At 40.2% G+C, this 12,737-nt stretch overlaps 1 protein-coding gene across 9 annotated transcripts in view; it reads right to left on the reverse strand.

Annotated features, from left to right (window-relative positions):
• NR3C2 (nuclear receptor subfamily 3 group C member 2) overlaps nt 1–12,737 on the reverse strand; it is a 437,470-nt gene that overhangs the window by 87,946 nt on the left and 336,787 nt on the right. For all 9 annotated transcript variants that reach the window (XM_006044233.4, XM_006044235.4, XM_044930658.2 and 6 more), the window contains exons 5-6: nt 4,742–5,086; nt 2,349–2,493 (exon numbers count right to left, since the gene is read on the reverse strand). In XM_006044233.4, the coding sequence (XP_006044295.1) occupies nt 2,349–2,493; nt 4,742–5,086 (490 nt within the window). The remainder of the gene's footprint in view (nt 1–2,348; nt 2,494–4,741; nt 5,087–12,737) is intronic.

The following is a 12,737-nucleotide window of genomic DNA, read 5'->3' on the forward strand; positions in this document are numbered from 1 at the left end:
TGTTTGGGATGATGAAAAAAGTACTGGAGATGGGTGGTGATGGGAGCACAATGAAGTCAATGTAATGAATGCTAGTGTTGCACCATGAATGGTTAAAGAGGAACATTTTATATTAAACACATTTTACAATAAAGAATCAAAAGAGTCGCTGAATAAGATTAAATGGATTATGTGAATCTTCTGTTAACACCTAAAGGAAACATCTGGATGGAACTAAGAGATTCTAATTTACCCACATGTCCTCTTAAAGCAAAGACCCTCCTTAATATGCTTTTTTTTTGCCTTGGTCCCACTGAGCAGCTTACAGGATCTCAGTTCCCCAGCCAGGGATCAAACCCGGGCTCCCAGCAGTGGAAGCACAGTGGCCTAACCAGTGGACCCTCGGGGAACCCCAAAATGTTTTCCGTTCGGTTTATAGACCACATTGAAAAACAAGCTTCCTATTTAATAATATCAGCTGATTATTGAGGAAAACAAACAATTTAAAATGTGCACTTCATGCTTTTGGTAAAAATTTATGTACTCATAGAATGATTTGTTCTGATTGCCAAAAGAAGGGTCACCCCAGGACCCAACAACTGATGCTCCTAATTTATCTTGAACTAAAACTGCCTCTCTGGTCCACTATATTTGGGTGAAGTGATTTTCTCAGGAAAACTACCACTAGTACAATTTAGGTATTTAGGCACTATGTATCCACTGTGAATCTTTCATGTCCCTTCTCTCTCTTACCTCACCAATCTAATTCTCATCTGCTTCCTCCCTTATTTTCATATCTCTAGAGAGAGCCATCTGTTAGAATATGGCTGTGGTTACCATCATCATTCAAATGTTCCTTTTTATTTTAAGTATTTCTTGACCCAACAATTACAAAGAAGCATGGCTAGATATAAACATAAACGGAATGTGCTAATGTAGAATGCAAACAATATTAAAATGTTAAACTTAACATAGGGAGGAATTCATGGCCAAAGAAAAGTCTATTACAGTTCTTTCAATCTTTTTAAAATGCATCATAAAACTAAAAATGTTTCACTACAGAATAACATTTTGGCTTCTCTTACGATTGCAAAGAAGGGTAATTATGATTGTCATGAAAACACATTGAGCAGCTGTATACTGTTAACAAAAGAATCATTCTATGAACGTGCTCAAAAACTGGCACTTTGTATGCTCACATTTCCTAGAAATTAGACAGTCTTCCCAACTGGAGCAGACAGCAAAAGAGACGCCTTTCTATTAATTGTGGCTTTGTACCAATCAAGTTTTGGGAGCCAATTGGATTGTCTTTCTTTGGGACAATTTCTTACACATACTCAGACATGTGCATTATAATTTTATAAAAAGTAATTTTTAAGTTCTCAAATGATAGCCTTTTCTATTTGCTTTTTTTAATTTTTAAAATTTTTGGCCTTGCTGCATGGCATGTGGGATCTTAGTTCCCCAATAAAGGATCAAACCCATACCTACTGCAAAGAAACATGGGGAGTCTTAACCACTGGGCCACCAGGAAAGTCCTGATAGCTTTTTAACTCTTGGAAAATATTGGTGGGACTTCCCTACAGTGGATAGGAGTCCACCTGCCAATGCGGGCGATAGGGGTTCGATTCCTGGTCCAGGAAGATTCCACATGCCATGGAGGAACTAAAGCCCATATGCCACAACTACTGAAGCCTGCACTCTAGAGCCTGTGAGTCGCAACTATGGGGCCCATGTGCTACAACTGCTGAGGCCCACATGCCCTAGAACCCAAGCTCTATAATCAGAGGAGTCACTGCAAGAAGGCCATGAGTGCAAACAGAGAAAGTCCAGGTGCTGCTCACCGCAACTAGAGAAAGCCTGCGTGCGGCAATGAAGACCCAGCGCAACCAAACCACACACACATAGCAGGGTATTCTTTCATAAAGGCACATCTGTTCAGAAATCATTTGGAGTCTTTTCTCCTAATTGCTATGGTTGTTTGGACGGATGCGTGTGCTTTCATTTTGAGGCAAAGTAGTGAAATGTTTTCACGTTATCAAGAAAAGAATCGACTGCTTTTGAGTTGACCTTACATGCTGGACCCCCATTCACACACAGCACAAAATAAGTCAGGGTCTTTACAAATGGTATTTTGATAGATGCTGGATTGTTATCTGTGCCATATTTGTGCTTACTCTTTTAAGAACAATGTAGCAAAAAAAAAAAAAAAAGAACAATGTAGCATTATGTTCATTTGGATAAACTGTGATTTGACAACTGATTTCAATAAAACATTTGCTTCACTTAAAAAAAAGAAAGAAATCATAAAAAAGCATAATGAAAAACTCTTCAGTTTATTTTATGAAGGCTAATGAATAGGTACTTACTCATTAAAGACTAAGTCTGGTGCAAAATAGAGATACTGGCTGTTCGTATGTTTGTATGATCTCCAGCTCAAGGCAAATGACGACAGACACATCCAAGAATACTGGATGAGGGTTATTTGGTCCTCAAGAGGCAGGTTTTTAAATCCTGAAGAACAGAACAATTTACCACAGAAAACACTTAGCATTTAAGTACATCCCAGGAAGAAGCTTCTTAAGTCCACCCCCATTGCCCCCTCTCTTCTCATCGACTCAAAGCAATTCCACAGTTCCTTCCAGAGTACCTATCATGGACCTGGCCTTGTTTAACATTTTATGTTAAATTCACTCTAAATTCTCAAGAAGCATCAACTGCCAGGGCAAAGAAAACTAAGATGTCCTGGACGTTTCACTGTGGACGGTGGTCTACCACCCTTAGTGAGACTGAAAGAATTTGTGTTAACCTGCACCACTTGCTTCAGCCTACTCACAACTGGTATTCTCAAAACCAAAGATAATTTAATGACTGTCTACTACTGCATACCTGAAACAGTGGTGGAAGATGTTAGTTTTCATGAAGTGATGTGAAAGTTAGTCACTCAGTCAAGTCTGACTCTGTGACCTCATGGCCTTTTTTGTCCATGGAATTCTCCAGGAAAGAATACTGGAGTGGGTTGCCACTTCCTTTTCCAGGGGATCTTCCCAACCCAGGGATCAAACCCAGGTCTCCCACATTGCAGCAGACTCTTTACTGTCTGAACCATCAAGGAAGCCTGATTTCCTGGTTAATTTTCATGAGTTTGCAGAGATTTAAAAAGTCTTATTCCTTGCTTCCCCCTAGTTGGGAATAACCAGACTTTTGAGGCAGAATACGCATCCTTGGCAGGGCTTCCTCAATAGCTCCATGGTAAAGAATCTGCCTGCAATGCAGGAGACTCAGGAGATGAGGGTTCAATTCCAGGGTCAGAAAGATGCCCTGGAGGAGGAAATGGCAACCCTCTCCAGTATTCTTGCCTGGAGAATCCCAAACACAGAAGAGTCTGGCAGGCTACAATCTATGGCGGTCTAAGAGTCAGACACGACTGAATGACTGAGCACGCATGTCCTCAAGCATCCTTGGTGCTGGTCCTGCCTCACTCACAGTCTCCCTTTCTGGGCCTCAAATCCTTCATTCGTTTCTTTTTCCACCCTCTGTACTCCAAGGGGCACCAGGGTATTCTTCTGTTCATGTAGTTTCACCTGGGCAAGCCTCCCTTCAAAGAATTAGGGCTTCTGATTATCTTTTGTTTTATGGCTGCTAGGTGACCATAGGTCATCTAAGAAATGGCTTTGGATTAATGAACTGGGACAATGTGATTGCAATTCTAAGTGATGTTTCCATAGATTAACAGGGACCTTATCAATAAAATTCTACAGCATAAAAAATAACTGAATTAGGAATTTCAAGGACAATTTAAAGGGTGCTGGAGGTAAGACGATATTTTCAGCAAGATGCAGAGTCCCCTAAAGCCTACTTGACAGGTCTTTTTAAAAAATTAATATTTATTGGAGCATAATTGATTTACAATATTGTGTTAGTTTCAGGTGTATAGCAAAGTGAATCAGTTTATATACAGGAGATATATATATATATATAGTTATAATCAGGATATCTATCTATCTATCTATCTATATATCTCCACTCTTTTCAAGATTCTTTTCCCATAGAGGTCATTACAGAGTATTGAGTAGAGTTCCCTGTGCTATATATATTTTATATATAGATAAATATAGTATGTGCGTGCATGTTCAGTTGCTTCATTCATATCTCTTTGTGACCCTGTGGACCATAGTCCATCAGGCTCCTCAATGCATGGGATTCTCCAGGCTAGAATACTAGAGTGGGTTGCCATGTCCTTCTCCAGAGAATCTTCCCAATTCAGGAATTAAAACCAGGTCTCTTACATCTCCTGCACTGGCAGGTGGGTTCTTTACCACTAGCACCACCTGAAAAGCCCATATATAGTATATATAACTACTTTATATACGGTAGCGTGTATGTCTTAATTAACCTGGTTTAGGCTTAGATTAGCTCTTGTTATGAGCTGCTAATAATGGGCTTATTTTGGGCTTTGACAACTAGAATATGTTTTACCTTATTAGTATTACTGGGATGAAATGTTCCATTTCAATCCCCAACATAAGAAATGCATACATTATATGAACACTAGAATACTTAACTCTAACTTCTCAAGAGAGATGAGCACACTCACCAGACTTTTTCTACACCCTGAATTTGACATCGAGTTAAAAACAAAAAACTGGGTCTCAGGATTGAGACGAACGCTAACGCAATTGCACCGTTGCATATGGCGCACTCTGTGGTCCTGAGGCGCCCAGTCCAGGATGCAGACCCAGAAAGGACAGCCCGTCCTTACCTGGAAGTACCTTCGCCCACTTCACAACTTGGATCATCTGCTTGCCAGCTAAGCGGTTGAGGGTGGAGAGCAGGTTTTCGGCTGTATCTGGTTTGGAGCCGTCATAGCCTGCATATACAATCTCGGGCTCGATGGTTTCAAGGATCATAGAAGGCGAAGGTGTGAGCGCTCGCGAGATTGTGGAGAGCTGCGGGACCAGCGCCGAGTTGACCGAGGGCTCCTGCGCAGGCGCGATGTATGTAGTGCCTTCCTCCGGGCTCTGGGGGGGCGGGGGTGGGGGTGGAGGCTGCTGCGCCTGCTCCTCGTGAAGCCCTTTTAACTTCCCCAACTTCTTGGACTTTCGAGCTGAAAAAAACAAAGTGATAAACAATAAGGGCAAGTTAAGATTATGTTTGGCCTGATAAATATGTCAAGTACAGCATTTCCATATGTTACAGATAAATGAATCTTGTTAATAGTTACAAGAAAAAGCTATTACAAGAAAAAATTTTATTTTTTCATTTTGTCTATATGAGGGTCTGACTGTTCACTAAACTGGGATAATCATTTCATAATGTAAAGTCATTAAAATCATTAAGCTCCACACTGTAAACGTATATATAGTGCATGTTGGGCTTCCCTGGTGGCTCAGCGAGTAAAGAATCCACCTGTGATGCAGGAGACATGGATTCTATCCCTGGGTTGGGAAGATCCCCTGGAGAAGTAAAGGCTACCCACTCCAGTATTCTGGCCTGGAGAATTCCATAGCATGGGCAGCAAAGAGTCTGACAGGACTGAGCGACTTTCACTTTCTTTCTTTCAGGTCGCTATGGTAGTGTCCCACTCTTTGTGACCCTGGACTACAGCCCACTGGGCTCCTCTGTCCATGGGATTCTGCAGGCAAGAATACTGGAGTGACCTGCCACAGTGCTATATGTCAATTATTACCTCAATAAAAATGAAATGAAATAAACAGTACCAAAAAAAGAGAGTTAAATAAAAGGTTATCTTGGGGATATTGCCCATGAGGTAAATTGCAATCAAATATTGACTTATATTGATGAAAACATATTTTTTCTCTAAAGATGTCTTGCTATATTGGAAGGAACAGTCCTTTTCCAACATTTTTATGATACCAGGCATTGTCCTATACGCTTTCTATAAATTAACCACTTTAACAACTTAGTCAGTTTTATGACTAGGTACTATTAAAATTCTCATTTTATAATGAGGACGCTGAGACCAGGAGGGCTGAGAAGTCTGTCCAAGATCACACAGCTAGCATATGTAAAATAGATGTAAGAGCTCAGAGGAAGGATAAGTTACTTCAGATGCTATCAAGTTATATATGCCACAACCAAATCTTTTATAAATAAAAAATTCCCACCTATTATCCACCAGAGTTGGCAACAAGAGCTAGTCTGACCTGAGTGAACTTATTGTCTGAGCCCTGTCTCTGCTCCCTCTAATTAGCTTTCCCTGGCCCTTGACTTGTTCCCCTTTGGTGATTCTCAGTCCACTAATCTTCTTGCTGTGTTCCAAATAGGAAGAGGAGTACGTCAAGGCTGTATATTGTCACCCTGTTTATTTAACTTATATGCAGAGTACATCATAAGAAACGCTGGACTGGAAGAAACACAAGCTGGAATCAAGATTGCTGGGAGAAATATCAATAACCTCAGATATGCAGATGACACCACCCTTATGGCAGAAAGTGAAGAGGAACTAAAAAGCCTCTTGATGAAAGTGAAAGTGGAGAGTGAAAAAGTTGACTTAAAGCGCAACATTCAGAAAACAAAGATCATGGCATCTGGTCCCATCACTTCATGGGAAATAGATGGGGAAACAGTGGAAACAGTGTCAGACTTTATTTTTCTGGGCTCCAAAATCACTGCAGATGGTGACTGCAGCCATGAAATTAAAAGACGCTTACTCCTTGGAAGGAAAGTTATGACCAACCTAGATAGCATATTCAAAAGCAGAGACATTACTTTGCCAACAAAGGTTCGTCTAGTCAAGGCTATGGTTTTTCCTGTGGTCATGTATGGATGTGAGAGTTGGACTGTGAAGAAGGCTGAGAGCCAAAGAATTGATGCTTTTGAACTGTGGTGTTGGAGAAGACTCTTGAGAGTCCCTTGGACTGCAAGGAGATCCAACCAGTTCATCCTAAAGGAGATCAGTCCTGGGATCTCCAGGACTGTAAGGACTGATGCTGAAGCTGAAACTCCAATACTTTGGCCACCTCATGTGAAGAGTTGACTCATTGGAAAGGACTCTGATGCTGGGAGGGATTGGAGGCAGGAGGACGACAGAGGATGAGATGGCTGGATGGCATCACTGACTCGATGGACGTGAGTCTCAGTGAACTCCAGGAGTTGGTGATGGACAGGGAGGCCTGGCGTGCTGTGATTCATCGGGTCGCGAAGAGTCGGACACGACTGAGCGACTGGACTGATCTGATCTGATCTGATCTGACATGTAACCAATTGCTTACTCGGAGTAGTTATTTTGTGCAAATGCTGTTAGACCAAGATCCCCAGCTATACTGTGAACTGCTGAGACATAAGGGTTGAGTGTTCCTCCTCTTTGACAGCCGCCATATCACCTTGGTAAATGTTACGCCTGCACAAATAATTTACACATTTCCACTGAATGAATGGGGTTGCAATCAACCCCAAAGCAAGACAACAGAAGAGAAGAAATGAAGTATCTAGACGATTCCAAATTGGAGTGCTAACTACTAAACGTACAGGAAATTAATGCTATTAAAAAAGGCAGGTGTGAGTTATACCACTACACAATCTTTAAAAATCTCTATTTTTTTTTACTATCAATAAATAATACACATATCACATGGTCTATAATTTAAAAAGATCACAAAATACTGTACAGGAATACTACTTTAGAGTTCCAGGAGAATATATATACAAGAGACCATGTTCTAATTTATCTAGAACAGTCCTGGTTTAGATCAATTTGGTTTATGCTTGTTTTCCAGCATGATTATTAGTAAGTGCCCCCTTTTACTCCTACAAGTACCACATTTTGGACAAAAAATAATGCGTTCATCTTAATTAAAACCAAAGAATCAGTATTAACTTTAAGCAACTGCTTACAAATTTTTTTTTGAAGTATAGTTGATTTACAGTGTTGTGTTAATTTCCGCAGTACAGCAAAGTGTCTCAGGTATACACATACATATTTCATATTCTTTTCCATTATGGTTTATCACAGGACATTGAATATATTTCCCTGTGCTATATAGGACTTTTATGTATCCAGTCTATATACAGTACTTTGCATCCGCTAATCCCAAACTCCCAAAACTTCCCTCTCCCCAACCCTGCCCCCTTGGCAACCACGCATCTGTTCTCTATGTCTATGAGTCTGTTTCTGTTTCATAGATAGGTTCATTTGTGCTGTATTTTACATTCCACATGTAAGTGGTATCATATGGTATCTGTCTTTCACTCTCTGACTTAGTTTGCTTAGTATGTTAATCTCAAGTTCCACCCATGTTGCTGCAAATAGCATTATTTTGTTCTTTTTAATGACTGGTAATATTCCACCATATATATGTAGCACTTCTTTATCCACTCATCTCTCGATGGACATTTAGGTTGTTTCCATGTCTTGGCGATTGTAAATGGTGCAATAGCAACTGCTTTTCATTCACATTTCTCTTGATGGCTCAGTCATGCAGAAGAGACCCCTCTTTGCTTGACAAGTGAGTCTTCTCTCTGCTTTCCATGGGAGTACTCCAGTTCTGTCCAGGAAAAGGTACCGATTTAATAACAGAAGTCTATCTTTGTTTGAGTGGATTTTTTTCTTCTGTGATCAATGTGATGTTAATGTGGATTTCTGGTTTTGTATTGAACAACTTTGGGCTTCCCAGGTGGTGCTAAAGAATCTGCCTGCCAATGCAGAAGGCGTAAGAGATGAAGGTTCGATTCCTGGATTGGGAAGATCTCCTGGGGAAGGAAATGGCAACCTACTCCAATATTCTTGCCTAAGAAGTCCAATGGACAGAGGAGCCTGGTCCGCAAAAGAGCTGGACACAACTTAGCAACTAAACAAGAGCAACAATGATAGAGATGGTAAAAGAAAGATGGGGGTGGGGTAGGAGAACTGGAAGGTAGATGGGAGGATTGGTGGGTGGATGGCAGGTGGGTGGTGTTGATGAAGAGTTTACTAGATAAGGGGAAAGATGGGTGAATGAGTGAATAAATGAATAATAGAGAAAGCTCAGAAATGCCAAATGAGTTTCATTTCAATTCAGTTCAGTTGCTCAATCATGTCTGACTCATTGTGACCCCATGGACTGCACCACACCAGGTTTCCCTGTCCATCACCATCTCCCAGAGCTTGCTCAAACTCATGTCCATCAAGTCAGTGATGCCATCCGACCATTTCATCCTCTGTTATCCCCTTCTCCTCCTGCCTTTAATCTTTCCCAGCATCAGGGTCTTTTCCAATGAGTCAGTTCTTTGCATCAGTTCTTTGCATTCAGCTCCAGCATCAGTCCTTCCAATGAATATTCAGGACTGATTTCCTTTAGGATAGACTAGTTTGATCTCCTTGCAGTCCAGAGGACTCTCAAGAGTCTTTTCCAACACCACATTTCAAAAGCATCAATTCTTAAGTGCTCGGCTTTCTTTATGGTCCAACTCTCACATCCAAATGAGTTTAGAACTCTGGTAATAACTAGATTTGCAACTGTAAGCTTTTCCATTTTTTTAAGTAGTTTATTTTCAAACTCCTGAAGTACCAGACATCTTCAACTTAGTTCTAACATGAATGAGGAACTTACAGGATACAAATTTAACATAAAGTAGAGCTTTGCAACCTAGAAAGCATATTAAAAAGCAGATACATTACTTTGCCAACGAAGGTCTGTCTAGTCACAGCTATGGTTTTTCCATTAGTTATGTATGGATGTGAGAGTTGGACTATAAAGAAAGCTGAGTGCAGAAGAATTGATGCTTTTGAACTGTGGTGTTGGAGAAGACTCTTGAGAGTCTCTTGGACTGCAAGGAGATGCAACCAGTCCATCCTAAAGGAAATCTGTCCTGAATATTCATTGCAGGACTGATGCTGAAGCTAAAACTCCAGTACTTTGGCCACCTGATGCGAAGAGCTGACTCACTGGAAAGACCCTGATGCTGGGAAATATTGAAGGCGAGAGGAGAAGGGGATGACAGAGGATGAGATGGTTGGATGGTATCACCGACTCAATGGACATGGGTTTCAGTAAACTCTGGGAGTTGGTGATGGATAGGGAGGCCTGGCGAGCTGCAGTCCATGGGGTTGCAAAGAGTTGGACACGACTGAAAGACTGAACTGAACTGAGCTGAGACCGATGCCACACCGATTAACTTGATTTTCAAAATAACCATTCATGTTTGTCATTAATACCACTTTCATCACAAAATCACTTACTGATCCAGATAAAAGACAAGTCACTATCCAACCACAGACATATCTGCCACCCATTCATTAAATGTTGAAGCTGGGCTTAAGAGATGAACAAAATGTCATTCCTATCTTTAAGGAGTTTGAAATTAACAATTAACAGTTTAAAATTTTCAATTATTTCAGGTCATTTCATTTCTCATGGACTGTCTCCTTCAATAAAAGAGGCAGGAAAATCTGAGTTTTAGAACTGTCTGAATGAGCAGCAGATGCAGTCTATTTACATATGTTAAAGGAGAGCTGCTGACAAAGTACTGCCCAGCAGTTCTGAGTGTACAGCAGGGAACCAAGATGCTTCTGATGAAAGTGAAAGTGAAAGTCGCTCAGTCATGTCCGACTCTTTGTGACCCCACGGACTGAAGCCTATCAGGCTCCTCTGTCCATGGAATTTTCCAGGCAAGAGTGCTGGAGTGGATTGCCCAGGAATGAGTGAATGAACTGAAGAAAAAATCATCACTAAATGCCTCAAAAACTAGGCCAAACAGAGAAGGAGAAGAATTAAACATGCAGATAATCCCAAATGCTGGTCAATGGATGACTCTATAAGAGCTTGAGAAAATCCTCGATTGCACAGATTAGCCATTTGAGGAGTCAGACATTTGGAACTAACTGCTTCTGTGTCACATAAAGTTCTCTCTAAGCCTCAACTGATTCATCCAAAAAATGAGAATGATAGTGTTTCTATCCCTGATTTCACAGAGGGCTACATGGATAAGAAAACTAAAACAATGCTGAAAATTATTATTAACATCTGAAAGAGTGCTTCAACATTACTTTCATTCTTTTACATAATTTCACAGATATTAAAACTATTCCAGTTCATTAAAATGTCCTTACTCTTTAGAAGACTACATCTAATGATAGCTATCATTTGATTGACAAATAGCTAAGGGTGGTATTCTCAAATTTTATTAAAAGTTATATTTGCTTGCAAATTAATTATGAGATTCATACTTGTTTTAGGCGTTCAATCTATAATGCTGCATCTATTTTCATGACTGATTTAAGGTCAATGCTATGAAACATGAAGAAGAATGCTTAATATTTTCTCTAGCATTTATACACAAGGTTGTGGCCTGTAGCAGGGCCTACTGAGATTATCTATAGATTGCTTAGCATTTCAGCTACATTTAATTTTATGTTATAATCTTATATGTGGGACACCTGTAATTGAGTAATTACCTCTATTTCCTTAAATAGTTCAAGAAAATAAATATTTTCAGTGTGTAGATTTTTCAGCCAAGTGTTTCAGCCAATATCTTTTTCTAAAAGAGTATAGTTACATAATAATCATATTACTCAAAGTAGCCCTTCTAAAATGCTTGAAAATTTTATACTGTTCTTCAACACATGCTGTCTTCTAAAATTAAAGTTCCTGAAAGTTGTTAATGTCTCATGTATTTCTATAACATCACTTTCTGTGATGCTTGTGGGTACTCGATAATATGTTTGTTGACTAAATTTATTTCATCTTCACATTATAACACATTTGAATAAGCTATTATATATATAATGTATTAATTTACTTCTGTGCAGGAAATGCAGACAAGTTTCTGAGATTTTGGGATAAAATTCCTAAATTGTTATTATTCCTTTTCAATCTATCAAGTTATTACTCTGAAAATCTCACAACTAAAATAATAATAAACTCAATTTACTGAGCACTTATGTACCAAGCACAGTTCAAAACAACTTCTAATGGTCTTAAGCATTCCAATGCAAACCAGGACCCTACGGTTAGGCAATTATTAGTTTCATTTTACAGGTGGAAAAACTGATGCACAGAGATAGTGTTTCTTTAAGGTTGCAGGGCTGCTGAACAGCAGGGCTAGGTTTGGAATCTGGTCATAGCTCAGAGCCCACAGACTTTTTTTTTTAATTAATTTATTTATTTTAATTGGAGGCTAATTACTTTACAATATTGTGGTGGTTTTTGCCATACATTGACATGAATCAGCCATGTGGGTACATGTGTCCCCCTGTCCCAAAACCCCTACCACATCCCTCCCCATCCCTCTGGGATGTCCCAGTGCACTGGCTTTGAGTGCCCTGTTTCATGCACAATCAAACTTGGATTGGTCATCTATTTCACATGCTGGAGAAGACTCTTGAGAGTCCGATGGACTGCAAGGAGATCCAACCAGTCCATTCTGAAGGAGATCAGTCCTGGGTGTTCACTGGAAGGACGGATGCTAAAGCTGAAACTCCAATACTTTGGCCACCTCATGTGAAGAGCTGACTCATTGGAAAAGACTCTGATGCTGGGAGGGATTGGGGGCAGGAAGAGAAGGGGACGACAGAGGATGAGATGGCTGGATCGCATCACCAACTTGATGGACATGAGTTTGGGTGCACTCTGGGAGTTGGTGATGGATAGGGAAGCCTGGCGTGCTGCAGTTCATGGGGTTGCAAAAAGTCGGACACGACTGAGCGACTGAACTGAATATACATGTTTCAGTGCTATTCCATCCCACCTTCACCTCTTCCCGGAGAGTCCAAAAGTCTGTTCTTTATATCTGTGTCTCTTTTGCTGTCTTTTATATAG

Source organism: Bubalus bubalis, chromosome 17, assembly GCF_019923935.1.
Source record: "Bubalus bubalis isolate 160015118507 breed Murrah chromosome 17, NDDB_SH_1, whole genome shotgun sequence".
NCBI classification, from domain to species: Eukaryota; Metazoa; Chordata; class Mammalia; order Artiodactyla; family Bovidae; genus Bubalus; species Bubalus bubalis.